At 32.8% G+C, this 22,882-nt stretch overlaps 1 protein-coding gene across 1 annotated transcript in view; it reads left to right on the top strand.

Moving 5' to 3' along the window:
• FBXL17 (F-box and leucine rich repeat protein 17) overlaps positions 1–22,882 on the top strand; it is a 528,599-nt gene that overhangs the window by 329,049 nt on the left and 176,668 nt on the right. The window contains exon 7 of the mRNA XM_074281924.1: positions 10,388–10,464. Coding sequence (XP_074138025.1) covers positions 10,388–10,464 — 77 coding nt within the window. The remainder of the gene's footprint in view (positions 1–10,387; positions 10,465–22,882) is intronic.

The raw sequence follows: 22,882 nt of genomic DNA, 5'->3' as shown, positions 1-22,882 counted from the left end.
TCCCCTCCTTCTCTTTCTTCCTCTCCCTCCTCTTCTCCCCTCCCTCTCCCTCTCCCCCAACCTCTTCTTCTTAATCTCCCTCCCTCTCCCACCAGTGCTAAGGAAGAATATTTATACCTCTGAAATACAGGTTCTAAAATGCTAGGCTATTCTCATATTCATAGTTCAGTAACTATTTGGCAGATGAGAAAGGGAAAAACAAACTGATGAAGCAACCTTCTGGTCAATTTGTTGCAAGATATGAACTCAATTGTTTCCTGTAAGCTTTCCTCCATGCCTTACTATCTTCCTGCCTTTGTCTATATCTTACTTTTCTTGCAGTAAGACTAGAAAAGTAAAGTGTAGCTAGATTATTGAGGGCACTGAAAGAGATACTGCAGAGTGCATTTTTTTTTTATTAAACAATAGGGGGCTACTGAAGGTTTTTGTCATTACTGGCTCTGTATGCTAGATTATTTTGATAGTCATAGAAAAGATGGATTGGAGAAGAGATAAATAGGAAGCAGTGAGTCTCATTAGGTGAATATTGTCCTTTATCATTTATGAATAAACTATCCACCTTTAAGGTAATGTTAAAAATATAATAGCCTATTTTTATGGGTATAAGACATTATGTTACTAAACATTTCATACACTAGGCTTATAAATAAATTTTATTTCTGTTGTAGCAGGATAACTTATTATTTAAAGCATTGTGCAAAGTGAGTAATTCATGCTTATTTCCTAATCTGCCTTTGCTTAAAACAAGGTATACCTATAAACTAGACATATAAGCATGCATATCTGATCAAAGCATGAATTATCCAGAAGAAGAGCCTCTACTGTAATGGATTAAATATATTTATTTGTGTGACTACTTAAAAACACTTTAAAATATCTTTTAAAAGTTCCACCTCCTCCATGAATATCTGATCTTCCATTGCACTTTATCTGTGTTCTTCCATGTACTCCTGATTTATAATATAGTTAAGTGTATCCATCTCAACTTCCCTCAAGATTATAAACTCTTTGAGGCCGGGATTAGGTTTTATTTTCTTATGACTCTCTTAAAAGTTAAGTATAATTTATTATTCACAGTAGTTATTTGGTTACTCTTTCCCACACATGAATTTTTCAATTCCATATTTCTTCTTTACCATTTAAAAAAATTTGCTATATATTTACTCTCCTCCATCCTTTGCTTTATATTCACTCTAAGGCAGGTTGGCCATTTTTGGAAAATAAGAACAAGTTCTTACTACCAAAGACCCCAAAGATGTAACCATCATATTGTGTTTGTGTTTTAAACTGTGTGTACAATATAGACATCCTCACTGCAATACTAACACTCTTGCACCACTTTATTTTTCCTGGGTTTTGTTCTCAATCTAAGCCAGCACTTAGTTATGTTTTCTTAAAGATACATGTATTGTGCAAATTCAAAAGTGTTCATTTAGAATTTCATCCATCCCTACACTAAAGCTTTCTCTAATGGCATCGTTTCTTTTCACACCTCTACGGTGATTGAGACTGTCCTTTAAAGTGAGATCTGCAAACCATCAGATGGCAGTCCCAATTAGCTTCTTTTGGGTTTGAAGTGCATTCACAAACAGTAACAAGGTCTCCCAGGAACACTCCTCTTGCAAGCAATGTAGTCATATTTCCTCATTAGCTCCTTTCAATTGTCACTAATGTCATGTTCTAGCTTTTGAATAGGAGACCAAAAAAAACCATATATTTTTTTTTGTGTATAAAGAAGACAGCTGTTTTCTATAATTCAAGGTTCTTTTGAATTCCTTTGATAGTTTTGAAGTGTATACAGCTTGATTCATTAACCTTTATTCCTCACATAAATCAGGTGATTAAGAATTTTTTTTCAAGGAGATATGAATGTATACTTTAAAATTTTATTCAATTGTATAGTTGTTATACAGTTTTCAAGTAACCTACTTTTGCTTTGCAAATCTTGTATTTCAGATGCATTTTAAAGGTGTATTATAAAAATAAAATTAAGTTATTAATAATCACATTGAGATGCTCTTCAGCATGTTTTTATGGATGTTTTCTGTGATCACAGAATTTTGAAATGCACAGTATTGAAAATTAAAAATAGCCAAGATTTTTTTTTTTTGTTAAATGTTCAAAGCCTAGCCAGATAATAATCATAGAATTAATGTCTGAGTCAATGTGCACCAAAATGTAAATGAATAGAAAGCCTCTGTTTTGACATTTTTTTTTTTGCTAGCCAAATATGTCTTACATATAATTAGATTATTAAATACAGAAAAGTTCTGAAAAATCACTAGTTCATCTCCTTATTCTATAAGTGAAAAAAACTGAAGTACTAACAGGTTTAGTGATTTTGTCCATCGGGATACTGCTAGTTAATGAAAGGACTGGGACATATAACATAAGGTCTTTAGATTTCTAGTATCTTTTTCAATCACATATTTCTTAGATTAAGGAAAAGATGTTTAATTGCCTTATGAAATGTTCAAGGCTCATTTTAAAGATAAGTATGATTACCATTATGCATTTCTCAATTGTGACATTTTTCTATATAACTAAACTATTACAGGCAAAAAAGCTAGTCTGTAGTCCTTTCCTAGTTAAGCTATGCCATTAATTATCTGTGTGAACTTGGGCAAATCATTTAACCTCTTATGTTTGTCTTTTAAGATGAGAAGTTTGGACTAAATGATTTTTAAAATCCTTTCTATATTACATTCTTTGACTATATAAAAACTTGATAAGCCTACAGATTTTTCATTCCTTTAGACTTGCAGTGGTCCTCAAACTTTTTAAATAGGGGCCAGTTCACTGTCCCTCAGACTGTTGGAGGGCCGGACTACAGTAAAAAAAAAAAAAACTCACACTCTGTCTCCGCCCCTCAGCCCATTTGCCATAACCCAGTGGGCCTCATAAAGTCCTCAAGCAGGCCGCATCTGGCCCTCGGGCCGTAGATTGAGAACGCCTGCTTTAAAGCTGTCACAGTTTAATTTTCATGCTTTGTCTATTACTGTGCCAAATACACAGTGATTGTTGACTGAAAATTAGTCCTTGTAACTTGTAACATTAACTTGTAAACACTAGTATACCCTTCCCCCTTACTGTCCATGGAAGTCTGGACAAGGCAGAATTGCCTACAGTTCTCTAGGGAGCAACCTGAAGTAGAGTGTTAAATGATGCCTGCAAGTGGCTTCCCAAGAGACTCTTAAGCAAGTAAGGAACCAGTTAGAAGGTAGTTCCAAAGCGAAGAAATACAGGTTAGAAAAGTTCGAAAGGGCAGAATAGATAAGCAAGGTTTAAGGTTAGGCAAGAGTCCACAGATCAAGCAATCCTTGTGGTTTTGAGCTGAAACCAAGAGTGTGCATGAGCATGAGCACAAAACTTGGCCTTTTCTTTGCTGAGAACTATACATTGGAGTTAACCTCCCTTAATGATCGCTTAATTTTGAATCAGTCTTCTATTCTTAAGTTCTCATTTTACATATAGGACGATCGAGGTTTAGAAAACCAATTCCATTATAGGATATGCAGTTGTTTTTTTTTTTTTTTTTTAATCAGGGATGGTATTTATCAATAAAAATCATACTAGAACTTAAGATGTGTATCCCATATGCAGTATTACAGGATTTAAATTTTCTCCCCAAAGGACCAAAGAATTGAATGTTGAAAGTGCTCCACATATTAACTGCAATTAAGGAGACTAATAGAAATGCAGATTTAAAAAATTCATCTCCAAATCTACCTGAGGACGTCTTAGTCATATGTAGAAGTCTTTTTTTTTTTTTTTTTTTTTGGTGATTATATATCTAGTCTTTTAGTTTTTTTGTTAAAATGTTCTCTTTTCATAAACTGAAGGAAAATCTTATAATGAAACAGTCTATAGGATTATAGATAATTTTTGTTTTAAATATTTTTATATATTTATATCGATAATTGATATAGTTCTTTTTAGGTGCCAGGTGTCATACATGCAGTGATATTAGAAATATTCTAATATAGTTTGATTCAAGATCTTTACAAAACAGAGGAGCTAAATAATAATACTGAATTTTACTGGGTTTGTACACTTATTAGAAATACATTACAATATAAAGAGTATATTGTGTTTAGAAAGAAAAGAAAGCTACAACTCTAATTACTGTGCTCTAAAATCACCACATGCATCGTAATTGTTCCTGTTATAAGCAAAGTACGTGATATTTCTACCAATTTATAATAACAGTATCACATAAAACAATTCTAATTCCGCTTCTCAAAAAGCAGCTTTACAGCAATGTCTGCTAAAAATCAGTTCTCTTTTATATTATCAATGATTTTAAGTCCAGTTATTTTGTATTTTATCAATGTTTAATCCATAGAAGCTAGATTTCTTTTCTCCTCAAACACTTGTATATGACTTAAAAATAAATTTTGCTGAAATCTTCATATTGCTTTTTCTTCATTGCATATATACCTCAGGAGGAAGCTTAGTGGGTGCTATCTAGCCTGTTGATTGTCAGAAAATAGCTGAATGGTGCTTAACTTGGATGCAAAAAGATCCTACCATAGACACTTAGTAACTGTGTGAACCTGGGCTAATTGCCTAATTTATCCTTCAGTTTTCTCATGTGTGAAATAGAGATAATAACAGCATCTGTCCCCTAAAGTTGTTGGGAAGGTCAGATTTGGTAATGTATTTGAAAACACTTTGCCAATCTTAAAACGTGATATATAAATTCTAACTAATAATATTGCTTGCTTCTGCTACCATTACCACTACTGCTGCCCCTACTACTACTACTGCTGCCACTACTATTACTACTACTACTACTATTACTACTACCATTACTATTATTACTACTACTGCTGCTACTACTATTGCTACCACCATTACTATTACTACTACTGCTTGCTTCTGCTACCACTACCACCACTGCTGCCCCTACTAGTACTATTACTGCTGCTACTATTACTACTACTACTACTACTATTACTACTATTATTACTGCCACTACTATTACTACTACTACTATTGCCACTACTACTACTATATTACTACCATTACTATTACTACTGATATTTGCTGTTGCTGCTGCTGCTGCTGCTGCTACTGCTACTACTACTATTACTACTTATATACATATATATATACACACACACACATATATATATACATATTAGAAAATGCTTAAAATAAATTGTGCTATATGAATATAATGAACTCCTACTATAATGTAAAAAATTACATGAAGAATTTAGAGAAGTATGGGAATGTTGCGAGCTGTCGTCTCTAGAAGCTGCCGGATCACTCTCTGGGAAGAGATCTGCTGTGTCTTCTACTCAAATCTCTCTGACAGATTCTTCTTCCTGTAACGAACCGTTGTCTCCAGGCAGTTGCTGTTAACTCTTGTCCTTAGAAATGACTTCCCTTCCTGCAGAGAGCCCCGTCAAGCCTGATGCAATTCAGAGTCTTCTCCTCTTCCTGGAGTGCTGTCCTCTTTATCCTCCCAGAGAATGGGCGTGGGATAATGCAAGGGCTTCTGGGAAGAACCACTTCAGCCAATGGGCTTGCTCCTTCTATCAAGTCAACCTGAGTTCTCACCTTGTAATTGTCCAACCTGAATTCTCACCTTGTCACTATCCAGACAACCCGAGTTCTCACTTAGTAATCCTAACAACTACTACTACTACTACTACTACTGCTACCACCATTACTATTACTACTACTGTTTGCTTCTGCTACCATTACTACCACTGCTGCCCTTACTACTACTGCTGCTGCTGCTACTATTACTACTGCTGCTACTATTACTGCTGCTGCTGCTACTGCTGCTACTACTGCTGTTGCTATTACAACAACTACTGCTACTAGTACTACTAATTTTTACTACTACTATTACTATTATTACTACTGCTGCCTTTGCTAATACTGCTACTGCTACTACTACTACTGCTTGCTTCTGCTACCACTACCACCACTGCTGCCCCAATACTACTATTGCTGTTGCTACTATTACTACTATTACTATTACTATTACTATTACTATTGCCACTACTATTACTACTACTGCCACTACTACTACTACTACTGCTACCACCATTACTATTACTACTACTGCTTGCTTCTGCTACCATTACTACCACTGCTGCCCCTACTATTACTGCTGCTGCTGCTGCTACTATTATTACTGCTGCTGTTGCTGCTACTACTGTTGTTGCTATTAGAACAACTACTACTGCTACTAGTACTACTAACTTCTACGACTACTATTACTACTGCTGCTGCTACTACTACCACTGTTGTTACTACTATTACTATTACTACTGCCTTTACAATTACTACTACTGCTGTTGCTATTACAAAAACTACTATTACTACTACTACTACTAGTACTATTGCTGCTGCTGCTGCTATCTCAACTATTACTATTACTGCCAGTATTACTACTATTACTACGACTGCCAATACTAATGGTAGTTAGTGGTAGTAATAACAGCAAAAGTAGTAGTATATTAAACAAAAAGGCATAAATCATGCTGCATTTCACATGGAACAGAGATCTTGTTTCTTGTAAAATCAAACCTATATTTTTCTTACCTTTTTAAGGAAGATTGTTGCTACTTATTAATCAGAAGCTATCTCCCTCCTGATGACTGAAAATTTTTAACACCTGGCTGGAGGAGCCTCTCAGTTGTTTTAGAATAATAATCACAGATTCTTAATAGTACTCTTTTGTTTAAGCATGCGTTCTTTGTTTCTATATACTGCCTTTTGATTAAAAAAAAAGTCATATTTATTACATAATTTAGTAAAAATGATGATAATAATAAAGAGTAACAGCAATATTTATATAACTCTCAGACAGCTACAGTAGATAGAGTTCCAGGCTTGGAATCTGGAATACTCATCTTTGGGTGTAAAAAATTGGCCTCCAGCACTTTCTAGACCTGTGATTGCCTCACTTTGCCCTCACAACAATCCTGAGAGGAAGATGCAATTATTATCCTCATTTTATATTAACTGAGACAAAGGTTAAAATGACTGTCTGAGGTCACATTTGAACTCAGGTTTTCCTGATTTCAGGCCCTGCACTCTGTTCCATCAACTACCCACTAGATTAATGGTATCAAATTCAAATAGAATCCCTCCTGCTGCATATTAACTTAGCAAACCATTTATTAACATTATGCTCTATTGTATTTTATTTATTTTATTAAATATTTCTGAATTACATGGTTTAGGTTGCACCTAAGACTGTTAAAGAAAGGCTGACCACTTTGAAGGTATACTGTCTACAATAGTTTTCATTTGGGGGAGGTTATCTTTTATTGATCTCTCTTTTCCTTTGTGAATTGATCTTAGAGATTTACAGAGAGGAAAACTTAATCTATCAGATGCTGTTTTGCAAAGGATAGATTTTTATGAGTATTTGTTGAAGTGAACTGAATATCAAACTCCAAAAAATCGGTTTCCAAAATGCCCTCTCTCCATTGTGTCTGATCTGTGCTCCTGTGAGAATTTTTTCTAGAGAGTTGTTGAATAGTTTGTCATTTTTATTAAATTAATAAGTTCAGTATATATTATGTATATTTCAAAAACTTCAAGTATTCATTTCAATTTTTAAATTTTCTATATCAGTTTAGTTTTCTAACAAATATATTTTTTCCTCTAAATGGTTTGACCTTCAATAACAAATTGTTTTAAATTTTCTGCCATTTAAAAAGTTCTTAGATTCTAGGATTCCAAAAGTTAGAAAGCAAATTTAAGGCATGAAATACAGATATAGATACTGAGTAATTCTTGATGGATTATACACATTGGTATCAAATTACTTGATCCTTACTTTGAAGAAAAGGTTAATGACATTTTTCCCTTTTACCCTTTTTCTTTGCTATGTTCAACAGATATTAATAAAGGTTAACATAGTGAAGGATATATGTGGCAGAGTGCATTATGACTTTTCAAATAATATAAAGGACAAGACGAGAAAAGATATGGTATTGTTCATTTTTGTTTTTAAAGTCAAAATAATTTATTTTCTTCAAGTATTAATACATCTTTGAGAGCAGACCATATGCCTTAAAATCCTTAATAAACCAGAAAAGATGTAATATTTATATGTATATTGTGTATGTACATCTACATGTCTATATATATATTGTATATATATATATATATATATATATATATATATATATATATATATATATGATGTTATATCTTATATGTATATTGCATATATGTATCTATATATATATGATATAACATTTTCTGGTTTATTTTTAAATGTTATTATATCAGTATATACATATATCTAAATCTTGATTTGTAATCAGAATTACTTATGACATTTTTTTTTAATCAAGGAATTAAAAAATAAGATAATAGGATCAGAGAATGTTATTTTGCATATGGACCTTTTAAAGGCTACTTTTTAGCTTGTAGAATTTATAAAATATAAAAATTATTAGTATCATTATCTGGAAATTCTTGGACTAAAATAAATAAAAAATGGGGACAAAAGTACATTGTAGGGAAATTCATGTAAGTCAGGATGGCAAAATATGGTGTCAAAATGAAGTGTATTAATATATTTTAAAAATAGAAAAGAGGAATTATTTCCTGGTGAAGTAGCTAAGTTGCAAGAGTAATGACTGGGCAAAGGTTAATAATTTTACTCTCAATTTATAATTTATGTTAACTTTTTCATTTATATATATATATATATATATATATATACACACACACACACACACATATACATAGAGCCTATATATGCAAATGTAGTTAATAATTACCTTGTAATATATAACATGGCATGAATTGTGTTAATAATATAATAAATATAATATGCTTTCAGTGATGTCCTTGGAAAACTCCTCTGTTTGACATACAGGAGTCTTCATAAGCTGATTCTAACTCATCTTCCATACTTTTCATACTAATATTATTGTATAATCCTCCCATTTTCTAGGTTCCAGTGATGCTGGCCTCCTTGATGTTTCTGTTAGTCTTTCCATTGCACTTATTTTTATACCTTGTGGCTCTGTGACCTATCTGTGCTGTTCAACAAAGAATGCTGAAAGGGAGAATGGTCACCCCTCATTTTTTCTAGGTGTTTCTGGATCTTCCTAACTGCTATTCATCTTCTACCTCCTGAAAATTATTTTGTATTTACTATATCTATACATATGCACATACACAAACACACACACACACACACACACACACACACACACACACATTTTTGTGTCCTAAATACTGTGCTAAGTGCTATGAATATATACAAAGACAAGGGGACAGCTAGGTGACACAGTGGATAGAGCACCAGCCTTGAATTCAGGAGAACCCGAGTTCAAACCTGGTCTCAGACACTTAACACTTCCTAGCTGTGTGACCCTGGGCAAATCACTTAACTCCAGCCTATATATATATATATATATATATATATATATATATATATATATATATATATATATATATACACAAAGACAAACACAATTAGTCCCTTCTAAGTAGCTTATATTTCTCCAAAAACTGTTTCTTTTTAGTACCTTAAGAAATGCTTATGAATTTATTGATAGATGTTTTATATTATGTTATCAACTTACCAACCATTTTACTGTTACTGTAATACCGGAGAAACTGAGGCAAGATAGAGATTAGAGAGTATTTAATAATTTATTTAAAAGGGAGAGATTGTGCTGGGACCAAATGGATCCATGGTTTGGTCCCAGGGCTGAATGAAACTATTGTCTCTAAGAATCAAGCAAATAATGTGAGTTCTCAGTGACATATATACACATGGCTAAGACTCAGGGGGTAAACTGAGGCAGGGGCAGAGTTAGAGTGCTGAGAGCGGGACGGGACTCTGACAGGGTGGGGTGAGCCGCCAGAGATGGGATGGCACAATGGGGGGAGACACCCTGGAGATGGGGAGAGGCATCTTGATAAGACTGTATCTGATATTCTAATAGCTTGGAATGGGGAGAGGCATTCTGATACTGCAAAATATAAAATCTTTCATCCTTATCAAATATTCTGATTAAGAGGGATGGATGGTTTTGCAGGATTGAGCTGAACAATTATAAACTGAAGCAGAACAATTAGGGAAACTGAGTCAGGACAATAAAAGAGAACTGTGGCATAACATTACTTTTTCAGTAATTTTAAAAAATAGAAGATGCATTAGTTACAAATATGCTTCATTTACTGATTTGGAGACTGAAATATACATGGAGTTTTGAAGTAATGAATATAATACTTTCTTTTCTTGAACTAGCTTGACGATTATTAAAAGAAGAAATTGTGACTTCTGTTAAAAACTGATCTCATAAGAGTGTTTGATGGTAGAGGCTTTGTTAATTTAACATGAAATGCATTAATATTAATTTTCTTTTTGTGTGTGTATTATTAACAGGTGTGTGGAGGTCATTGCAAAAGAAGGACAAAACCTGAAAGAGTTGTATTTGGTGTCTTGTAAGATCACTGACTATGGTAGGTAATTGGACTTTTTTTTTTTTCTTGACATTTTTTCAAGATAAAAAAAGATATAATATAAAAGTCTTTAAAGTTCATTCACAGACTCATGATGAACCTAAATGTAAAAATCTTTTATCCTTGATTTTACATAAAATCATGAATCTAACCTACAATAGTGTGCAAGAAGTTTTTTTCTTTATGTGTCTTATCAGTACATATTGGGAATAAGTAGCAGAGTAACTATAAGATCGCAATTGTTGAGAAAATAAAATTGAGTAAGAAATTACTGGAACGACTTGATTTGCTTAAGTTTATCTTATTGATGATGAAATCTCAAATAACAAAGATTTAAAAGTATTTTTCTTTTGATTAGTTTGCCACTTTTACTTTTTGCCTCCATCAGAAGAAATTTTTTATGCAGAAGAGGAGATTGATTTGAAAATTGGAAAGGATAAATTGGTTCTTTTGACACATTAGCTAAATGGGAACTATTATCTTGTTCTAGTTGTAAACTAAGAATTTGAATAGGTATTGAAAAAATTAAATTAAAACAATTCTCTCTCTCCTTTTCTCTTCTGTTGATTTTAGTCCAACTTTTCTTTCAAGTATTGTTGTGTTTGACTTGAGCTTAGATATATACTTAATTTTCATGACTTATGGGGGAACTAAGCTAATAGTACCCTCCTTCTGTCTCCCAAAATTATTTATTTTGCTTTGTATTGCTAAATCTAAATGACTGAAAGATTATATTGAAAAATACATCTACATGTGAAAAAGGCCAGTGATTTATTCCTTAGCATCCTTAATAGTTTTCTGGTTAAGAATTTTTTATCAAATGTTTTTTCTGCATCTATTGAGATGATCATATGGTTTTTGTTAATTTGGTTATTGATATAATCAATTATGCTAATAGTTTTCCTAATATTGAATCAGCCCTGCATTCCTGGTATAAATCCTACTTGGTCATAGTGTATTATCCTGGGGATGATTTTCTGTAGTCTTTTTGCTAATATTTTATTTAAGATTTTAGCATCAATATTCATTAGGGAGACTGGTCTATAATTTTCTTTTTCTGTTTTCAACCTACCTGGATTAGGTATCAGTACCATGTCTGTGTCATAAAAGAAATTTGAAAGAACTCTTTTAATCCTTATTTTTTCAAATAGCTTATATAGCATTGGAGTTAATTGTTCTTTAAATGTTTGGTAGAATTCACATGTAAAAAGTTTGTCTGTAATATTGTCCTATGTGGGATACTTTTATATATTTTGAATAATTAGATAGCTCAGAAAAATGGTATTAACCAACATCGTAATGCTAAATCTCTCAAATCTTTTTAGTGACTTGGGATACTTCAAAACTCTTCATCTTGACATTTGCTGATATCAATGGTTCCAGACTTTTCTCATATAGCTGTTTATGGAATTCTTTGTGTAATCTTTTTTTTTCTCTTTGTATAATGTTAAGCATTACATTAATATGAGCTGGTATTGTTGATAGTAAACTTTTTATTGTCATGGAATTTAATTTCTTTGAATATACCTTCTAAAAATGACTTTTCTTTTTAAAAATTAAGCCTTGGCCCCCTCTTCTTATTAATATCTATACAATTCTCAATTATCTAATGACATTTCTTAGAAAAGAACATTGGAATTCCCCTGACCTAATTCCTTCATTCTGAAAAAATAAGATAATTGAAATTCAGAAGGAGTGAATGACTTTTCCAACATCATGGCAGAACTGAGACTTTGCTTCTTCAAAAGATCCATGTAGGCAAGTAGGTGATACAATGGATATGGTCTTGAACTTAAAGTCAGTAAAGTTTGAATTCAAATACCAATTCAGGTATGACAATTGTGTGAACTAGGCCAAGTCATTAAATTTCTCAGCAACTTTATTTTCTTTATCTATAAAATAGAGATAATAGAAATAATACTTCTCAGAGTTTCAGTGAGAATAAAATGAGATAATATATATACACAATTTTGAAAATCCATTATTAGCTATCATTACAGTGACTCTTAATCAATCTACTTTTGTATATTCCAAATCTAGTTCTATTTATAGGAAATTTTAATATACACAAAGTATTTCCACAGTAGTATATATTTTCTTAAGTAAGCCATGACTGTTCTTGCTTCTTGATATTTTAGTGTTTTTACACAAAATAGCTTCTCTTGCTTATCAGGAAAATGTTTTGGAATCCAAGCACTCAGTATCTCAGATAATTTAGGGAAAATTTGGATTCTTTAGCACTGCTTAGTTGCTTAGTTGATCTCATACATACATTGACTATAAATAAGAATCACCTTTTCTTAATTTTCTGTGCAGGAGAGGAGATTTATTTGAAAATTGGAAGGGATAATGGGATGTAGGATGTAGAGAGAAATTTAGAAAGGAAATGAAATGAGGATCCTCAGTATTTACAAATTTCTTCTCTTTTTATGTTGGTCTTTATGGTGTGATTTCATTATTTGGTTTGATCAACATTATATAGTGAAAAGAGAATAGGTTTTGGAGTCAAAGAATCAAGGTTGAATTATAATTCTGCTACATTGTAGCAACTTAAATGAGTTAAGAAACATCATTTTACCTCTCTGATTCCACTTCTTCATCTAAAAATTGAGAGTTTGACCTAGATGGTATGTAATGTGCCTTTCATATCTGAATTCTTTGATTCTTTGAATTACTAGAAGATTAGGTATATCTTATTTAAATATATTCAAATTTAAAAATAAAAACTTATTTCTACTTGAAATAAAATGGTTTGGATATTTGCCTGTAAATACAAATGAATAATTAAGCTGTTTATTGTTCTCACGGGGAAGAGCTGGAAGAATGATCATGCCTTACAAAAGAAATAGAAAAGTTTGAGGGCAGGATGCAGAGTGGAGGTGGATAATGAGGGAGGATGAAAGGGAATGAGTTCTTCTATGGAAATGTTGAGTTTAGAATGCCTTTAGGATGTCCAGCAGGCCGTTGGTCATTTGCTGATTGTGGGTAGATTGATAGATTTGTCATCTAAGTTCTGGTAATAATTGAACCCATGAAAACAAATCAAAGAAGGATATCCACACTTAGTAAGATAATGATCTAGCAAAGCAGAATGAATGATGGTCAGACACTTTGGAAAAAAACCAGGAGAGAACTGTGCCACGGAAGCTAAGAATTAAAAGAGTATCCAAGATTAAGAGTATCCAAGAAGAGTGAGGGGTTGACAATATCAGAATTTGCAGAGAGGTTTGGTAGAATGAGGACAGATTAAAGATTTAGTAGTTAAGAGAGCATTGTTAACCTTGGAAAAAAAGGAATTTCAGTAAGGTAATAAGGTGAAAACCAAATTGCAGGAGATTAAGATTTGAATGGGAGATAAGTAGATTGAGACAAAAAATGTAAAGGAATCTTTCTAGACATTTGATTTTAAAAGAGAGAAGAAACAATAACTTGAAGGAATGACTTGCTTTACTGTTGTACCCTTGCTTTTTAAAATTTGCCTAAAGCATAACAAATGTACTTAACAGTGCCTCCTTTATTTAATTCTGAATCTTCTTGTTTCAAGAATATTTCTTGTAAATAATATATGGTTGGATTCTGCTTTCTACTTCATCATCCTCTTCCATTGTACGGCAAGTTAATTTCATTCCCATTCATAGATATGATGATTAATTGTGGATTTCCTTCCATCCTTCCTGCCCTCTCCTTATATTTTTTCCTCTTCTTTCTTCTTGTATATCTCTTCAAAGAAAAATTCAACCTTGATTCTCTGACTCCAAAACCTATTCTCTTTTCACTATATAATGTTGATCAAACCAAATAATGAAATCACACCATAAAAACCAACATAAAAAGGATGTATGGAGAAAGAGAAGTAATTTGATCAGTATTAGTAATCTGTTATTGAAGTGATCTGTTCCTTTTCCCTTATCTCTCCCTAATCTAGGGAGACTAATCTAGACTCTGATTTCTGGTTCTTAAATTTTTTTATCTTTTTAATCCTGGCATTAAGAGCTATGATCAGAAGCTAAAATTTATCTTACTTTGTTCTTTCTGTTAACTCTCCTCTCACTATCCCCACCAGTTGCCATGTTGAATTTTGTGTGTTTCTATATCAAATTATTTGTGTGTATGTATAGTTGTAAGAGGGTAGCTGGGTAGCATTGTGGATAGAATACCAGACCTGACATCAGGAGCAACTCATCTTCGTAAATTCAAACCTAGACTCAGAAACTAACTAGCTGTGTGAATTTGGACAAGTCACTTAATCCTGTTTGCTTAGGATCCTCTTCTAAAAAATAAGCTGGAGAAGGAAATGGCAAACTACTCTAGTATCTTTGCCAAGAAAACCCTAAATGGGGTTACGAAGAGTCAGACACACCTGAAATAATTGAACAACAACATGTTTGGGAGTGTAGGTGATAAGTATGTACAAAGCAATATTTAAATTGTCACACATATGTAGCATAATATTTTTTTGCAGAATATTATTTCTAGAAGCCAGTAAATTCTCTTCTCATACAGTCATCAGAAACACTCTAAATACATGTGTAAATTGTTCTCATATACTTTTTTTTTTTAATTATAGGTTTTTATTTACAAGATAAATGCATGGGTAATTTTATAGCATTGATAATTGCCAAGCCTTTTGTTCCAATTTTCCCCTCCTTCCCCTCACCCCCTCTCCCAAATAGCAGGTTGACCAATATATGTTACATATGTTAAAGTCATATACTTTTATAGGTTCCAAATAGAGCTGTAATCCATGACTCTTTACTCTCACTGCCTATATTTAGTCTCACTGCCTATATTTCTACCTTTTCTAACATCTCTAGTATTTATCCCCTTCTCTTCTCTGATAGGTCCACTTGGAGCAGGCTTATCATTTTATATGTATTACAAACTCTTTGCTCCTTGAGTCTATCCTTCAACCATCTATCAGATTGATCTTCCTAAAACAAAAATTGGACCATATTCCACCCTACCCCCATTCAATATATTCCAATACTTCCTATTACCTCCAGAATAAAAAATAAAATCTTCTGATTTGCCTTTAAAGCCCTTTGTAATCTGGCCTTTCCTAACTTTCTAGTCTTCTTATAGCTTTCTACTTTCCATTTACTTTATGATCCAGTAGCAATGGCTTCTTTGCTGTTTGTTGAACAAAGTGCTTCATCTTTATTTCATGCATTTTCACTGGCTATTTCTTCTTCCTTCTCATCTTATTTTCCCTTTAAGTCCCAGCTAAGATTCCAATCTGTACTAGATAATGCCAGTGTCTTCCCTTGGTTTGTGATCTCTAGTTTATCCTGTATAGAGCTTGTTTGTTCCTGGTTGTTTCCATATTGCCTTCTTCATTAGACTATAAGCTTCTTGAGAGTAGGGACTGTCTTTTGCCTTTCTTTAAGCATTACACAGCACCTGTGCTAAAAATTGTTTTTTGCCTTTATTTTATTTAATTTAGTAAGAAAGAGAAAGGCATGTTTTTTATATGGTATAGTTTTTTTTTTTTTTTTTTTTTTAATATATAGCCTATATCACCTTCATTATGGTCTTTTTGATTTTGTTCCCAAAATGGTCGATTGCCCCATGAAATATTTCATCTTATTTTTAGATACACAAAAAACAAGTTCTACCAATTTCTTTGTTCTTTTCAAGGAGAATCTGTTAAGCCATCTTGTTGTTATTGTTGTTTTTCTTCTTTCTTCTCTTTTTCCACTTCCTCTTCTTCTTTCTCCTCCTTTTTCTCCTTCTCCTCTTCCTTTTCCTTTTTTGCAATTTGCTTTTTCATATGACTTTATTTATAAAAAAGAATATTACTTCTAGAACTATTTTGATCCTCCATAAGTGTGTTTATTCACTGGATAAGAGTTTCACCTTTAGAATACCAAGAGTTAACATTTCTAGAAATTCTAAAAATTATGATGATTTTAGAAATCTCTTTCTCCTTTTCTGTCACTCAGCCTCTATCCCTGCTGAAGTGGAAAGGGATCATATTTGGCCAAGGGCTATTTTGTATTTTCTTTGTTCCATAGAAAAAGAATCTACCATTTAGAGGCCAGATTATAGTTTAGCTCCTCCAAACTTCTCTTGATTGGTCCTTAGACAATGGATAGAATATATCTTAAGAACCATATTTAAAACTTTTCTTGAATGTCATCATAACTAAGACATTGTAAATAGAATATTTGTTAATTTTATTTCAGAAAGTTGAATAGTAACCAAATTGAGAAGACATACTCTCAGTTTACATTCTCTAACTTTTGCTCATTTAATCAGAGTTCTAGGCATGTGGTCATTTGTTGTAATTTCCAATTTAATTTATTTGAATTATTAACTTCATCTAAATACTTAATTGAAATATGTAACTACAAGAAGCATATCATAATTTTCTGTCTAACCAATTATAAGTTGCCATTTCTAAAGGGCTCTGTAAATAATTAGCTATTTTTAATATTAATGTTATGTTGTATTACTAAAGATAAGGGAAATTTAGGCTAAGCACATTATTTATTTGGTTGGGTAGTTTTTGATTTTAAATCCTATTCTAAGGAGATTAGGTATGTAGAAATTTTTCTTGTCATCTGGTAAAGGTATAAAATAGATTATATTGAACATTTATGGTAGGATATTATTGTACTTACATTGAAAAAAACTTAAAGAATCAGAATAATTATAGCTCTTTCCAGTATAAAATTGTTTAATTTTTAGTCTTTTCATTTATTCATTCAACAATTAATAAGTATGTATACTAATAATATTAATTCATATATATATATATATGCAGTCAATAAATCAGTAAACATTTATTAAATATCTATTATGTATCAAGCATTTTGCTAAGCCCTAGGGATACAAAAAGAGGCAAAAAGCATTCCTGATCTTAGAGGAACTTAAAATCTGATGGGAGAGACAACATGCAAAATATATAATGTAAGCTATATACAGGATAAATAAGAAATAATTATCATAGTGAAGGCACTGGAATTAAGAGGGGTTAGGGAAGGTTTCTATGAAGGTGGGATTTTAATTGGGACTTAAAAGAAGTTAGGGAGATCATTAATCACAGCAAAGATGGGAGAGTGCATCAGACCTGAAAGAGAGAATTCCCAGAGCTGAGAAACGAAGTGTCCTTTTTCATGGTAGCAATGTTGAAGAAAAAATGAGGGCAAGTAAGAGAGGTATTGTAAAGGTATAATTGACAGGCCTTGGCAACAAATTAAGCATTAAATATGGGGGTGAGGAATAGTGAAGAATCTAAGATGACTCCCAAGTTGTAAGACTGAAAGACTAGAAGAATTGTGTTGCCTTCTACAATAATAGACAAGGTGGAAGGGGAAGAGGATTTGGGGGGGAAAGATTGAGTTCTGTTTTGGACATAATGAGTTTAAGATGTCTTTTGAACATCTGATTTAAGATGTAAGAAAGGTAATTTAAGCTGCAAGATTGGAGTTTAGCAGAGATGGGGAAACATAGGCAGATCTGAGAATCATAAGCATGGAGGTGGTAAAATACATGGGAATTGATGATCAACAAATGAAGAAGTATAGTACAGCTTCTTAAACTGTGGGTTACAGCCCCATAAAGGATCCAATAACTGAATATGGGGGTCAGAAAATTATAAATTATTATCAGTAAAGGTTTGATTTGTATGCCTGTTTTATAAACCTATATATACCCAATGTTATGTAAAATTTTCTTGAACGAATAAGTTTAAATCCTACCATAAAAGGAGAAAAGAGAATCCAAGAAGAACCCTGAAGAACACCTAAGAGTAGAGGGCATGAACGGGAAGTGTCAACTAAGTAGGTAGAGAACCAGGAATGAGGATTGTTTTGAAAAACTAGAAAAGAGAGATTGTGGAATTGAGGGAATGATCCGCAGTGTCAAAGGCTACCAAGAGGTCAAAGAGAATTAGGAGTGAGAAAAGATCATTGGATATGGCAATTAAGAGATCATTAGATACTTTGAAGAGATCAGTTTTGGTGTAATGATAAGGTCGATGCCAAATGTAAGGGATAAGGAGAGAGTGAAAGTAGAGAAATTAAGAGGTACCTAATAGAGATCTCCTTTTTGAGGAGTTGAGCTACAAAGGATAGAAAACATATGAAACAATAATTAGCAGGGATAGAAAGATTAAGTGAAGGTTGTTTTCTTCATGATGGAGAAGTCTTGGGTCAATTTGTAGGAAATGAGCCAGTAGTGAGGGAGAGATTGAAAATGTGACAGAACAGGGGTGACAGACAAAGCAGTCTGTTATAGGAGAAAAGATAGAATGGGATCTCTTGAAAAAGTAGCAGCATTAACCTTGGTGAGGAGTCAGGATACTTTATCATGTGAGACAGCAGGGCAAGGAGATAGTAGCATTTTATTTTTACACAGACCCTGTGAGATAAGTAATACCAGTGGTAGCGTTCTCATTTTCTTTTTTCTTTTCTTTTCTTTTCTTTTTTTCTCCTTTTTCCTGAGGCTGGGGTTAAGTGACTTGCCCAGGGTCACACAGCTAGGAAGTGTTAAGTGTCTGAGACCAGATTTGAACTCGGGTCCTCCTGAATTCAGGGCTGGTGCTCTATCCACTGCGCCACCTCGCTGCCCTGAGCATTGTCATTTTCTATATGAGGAAACACCCTCAGAAAGATTAAATGACTTCTGACTGCAAATGCACAGAATTAGAATTAGCCTTGTAAATGAAGATTTCATGTCAGCTAGTCCAACATTATCTGAATAGAACTCTCTTTTTGGAGTCTCCAGGAAGAATTGATCTAGCCTCTTCTTGAAGACACTGATAAGGAATCTGTACTAGTGTGCCCAAGAACTTTTTAATCTCATGGAGAAGCTGCATTTGTTCAGTGTGAAAGAAAAAGCGAAAAGAAAAAAAATACAAGTACTTTTAAGTGTCTTCAGTTTGCTGTTATAAGGACATAAAGTTATAAAAAGTAAAACTTATCTATTTGCAAGTTAACATATTTATATGTTAATGATTTTTAATTAGCAATTTAGAAAAATAAAAGTTATAATTGTTAATATGCTATAACAGCCAATTTTCTATAACATGGTCTTTTACTGTGGAAAATAATTCTCAATAAAAGAAAATAGGTTATTAAAAAAAGAGTAATTAATATTGAGTTATGTTTGATGAAAAATAATTATAATTTTCCATTATTTATTCTACCTTCTCTCTTAGACTTAATTCTCCAGCATTTTATCTTCTTAATATCTATAACTCAGGGTTCAAAAATGGCTTTCAAATTTCCTAAAATAATACTCTCCTGTTTAGAGGATTTTTCATTTCCTGTCACAAGAAATATATATATATTTTTGGTAATCTATTTTTCTCATTGTGCTTGTACTTTACTTTCATTTTAAAATTTTTAAGTGGCAATGATATCTCAACAATATTTAATCCTTCTACCTTGTGTGTTAGATATTCTGCTTGAGGTTTAGAGTTTCTTAAAAAGTTAGAATTTAGGTCCACTGGTTTTGACTTTGTCCAGATACCCAGACTTTTAAAAAATTATTTAGAAGAATATTTGTTATTAGGTATTGTTAATAATATCACTTATGAAGCCCAGACCAATCTTAACAGAATAAAAATACAAAAACTTAACCAAAAATAATTGAAACTATCCAACCAGAATTGTATTGTGTGAGCAGGAGTCTTTTTGCTGTGTGTATAAAAAGCATAGACTTCTAGATGGCATGAGTAGATAGAACATTGGGCCAGGAATCAGGCACTTAAACTTCTATTTGCCTCAGTTTTCACAACTGTAAAGGGGATGTAATAACAGGGCTTACCCTGTTGAGAGGATCAAATGAGATCATATTTGTAGAATTCTTAGTATAGTGTCTGAAATGGAGTCGGTCCTGCATAAATGCTTATTTCCTTCTCCATCTATAAGATTTCTTTCCGGTATAACTTTGTTTTTTGAAATGCATCCAATGCCCAGTCAAGACTATGAATCTGATGGACTGCATTTTATGTTCATCCTTGAATTACATGGATCAGGAAGTGTACCAAATATAAGAGGAAGCTTTCATGTGAATTCAATCTGCTCTAATTCTTAGGAAGTTTTGGAAATGATACCATACAATCCACCATCTTAATTGTTTATGCCATAACTACTATTAAGCCCATAATTTTACTGGGAGATTTGCTTCTCAATTCTGAGAGGCTTCCTAATGAGGGCCATTTATCCTAACAATTAGCATTTTGCACAACTCTTTCTTCCCAGTTTATAGACAAGGAAAATGAGGCTGAGACAAGTTAAGGACTTGCCCCAAATTCACAGATTGGTGATTGTCTGAGGCAAAATTCAAACTCAGGTCTTCCTCACTTCCAGGATTCTGTCAATTGACCATCTTATTCTCTGTTGTCTGTCTGCAGTAGAAACAGCTTTCTCATTGAGTCAGAAAGTAACAACTAATTGAATAAGGAAAAATGGGCCATGTCATTGGAAGGCTAAGCCCTAGAAAATTGAACTTTGAGTGATAGATGCCAGAATCATCCTTCCCCCACATTCCTTCCTTCCTTACCCCAATCCCTGCAGTAGCCATATTTCCCCAGAGGAAAACATGTCATTCAGAAGCCAGTTCAAGAGAGTTCTTGAGGAAAGGGTAATATAGTAAGCATTTATTTAGCACTTACCATATGCCAAGCACTGTAGCAAATGCTTTACAAATATTGCCTCATTTGATCCTCACAATAACCTCATTGGGTACTTGCTGTCATTATCCCCATTTTATAGAAACACACAGCACACAGACTCAGATATAGAGAAATAATTGCACCAGAAGCACTTTTAACGAATAGGACCTCTGGCAGCTAGAATGAGAGCTATTGTATTCTCAGTTATTCTGCAGAAAATGTTAGGAAGCCTTACTGAGCAATCCATCTGGTGGCGGCTCTCATGTCCTGTAGTTCCAAAGTTGTGTATTGTCTTTGTCAACATGTATTCTCTACATGTGTGTCTCATTGACATTTTATTTTAAATTTGTACCTGTCATATCAATAATGTGTGAATTTGTAGAAGAGTAATAGGGGGAAAAGTGTGTTATAGGTACTATTTTACTGTTCCATTTTAAAAATGTCTTTCTTGAGAACTAATTATGTTTAAATTTTGATTTAACATGAACTACACTGATTGCCCACAGGGGATCATCCCTTGAACTTGGTCACTCTCTGCAACCTAATTTTAGAGCATGAGTGCAAGTTGGAGGAGTAGCCCAGAAGAGTTAATATTCACTCTATATACCTTTATTCTTTAGTTTTTTTGATTAAGCATGAAAAATGTGAACTCATTTTAAATAGAAAATTTTTAAAAAGCAAGGCATTTTATAATAGATATACTATTGGATTTGTACCCAGAAGACCCAGATTTAAACTCTAGGTTTATGACTTAGAGATTATGAAATTTTATTTCCAGTATTGTAATGAGCATTAATTTTATTTACTAAATTTTTAATTGTACTACTATACTATATACTAACTACTTCTTTGAGAAGTTTTTTCCCTCTTCTATGAGTTTTAATTTTCTTACCTTGAAAGAAAAAAAGTTTTGGGTTAGATGATCTCTAAAATCCCTCCTATTTGGAAGCACGAAGTCACCCCAAATGGGATGTACTTAAGGAAATGTTTCCAGGAACATTTGCAAAAGAAAGGGCTAATGGCTAGTAGGATTTCATAAACCATTTTTTTCCATGGGGGTGGGGAGATTGGGAAGAGCTTTAGAATATAGCTAAAACATTACATATAATTGGAGGCTAGATTTCCTAGAAATTTTTTTGAACTATCAGGATTCTATTTAGACTTTTCTGCTTCTAGCCAGAAATGATTGAATTATGACTTATTTAGACTACAGTTTATTACATTTTGTATCCAGAACTTTTCTTTTTTATGCCAGTAAGATTTCCTACTGCGAATGTTTAATCCATCTATTGACTGACTGAGAGCCAAATGGCCCCCTCTAGCACACACTCTGTATACTATAAATACAGGAAAGATAGACTCCTGAGCCTGAATTGGACCTTCATTTTTAAACCTTGCTTTCTATCAGTCAAAATATTTTGGCACTAAACAATATTTTGGTGACCTACATTTTTCAATATAAATCATTAAAAAAAGTTAAATTAAAATTTTGTCAATTGCGATTATAGAGATAAAAGGAATATTCTCTGCATTTTGATGACATTAAATAACTCAGTGCCAAATATCAATTTTCTCTGCATAACTTTTAAGACTGCATCTAATGTCATGAAAATCTCATGCAGTTTTTCTGTAAAAGTTGGTTTGGAATGCCACTGAATCTTGAAGCTCCCATACATTAAGCTCAGTTGCAGCAGTAGCATTTCTTGAGCACCAACTAATTGCAAACCCTGTATCTTGAAATTCATTGTAAAAACTTTTCTCTTATATAATAAAGAAAACTAAACTTTTAAGTTC

This window comes from Sminthopsis crassicaudata, chromosome 1, assembly GCF_048593235.1.
Source record: "Sminthopsis crassicaudata isolate SCR6 chromosome 1, ASM4859323v1, whole genome shotgun sequence".
Taxonomy (NCBI): Eukaryota; Metazoa; Chordata; class Mammalia; order Dasyuromorphia; family Dasyuridae; genus Sminthopsis; species Sminthopsis crassicaudata.
The sequence above is the reverse complement of the archived record's forward strand: the minus strand, read 5'-3'. Positions and strand labels throughout refer to the sequence as shown.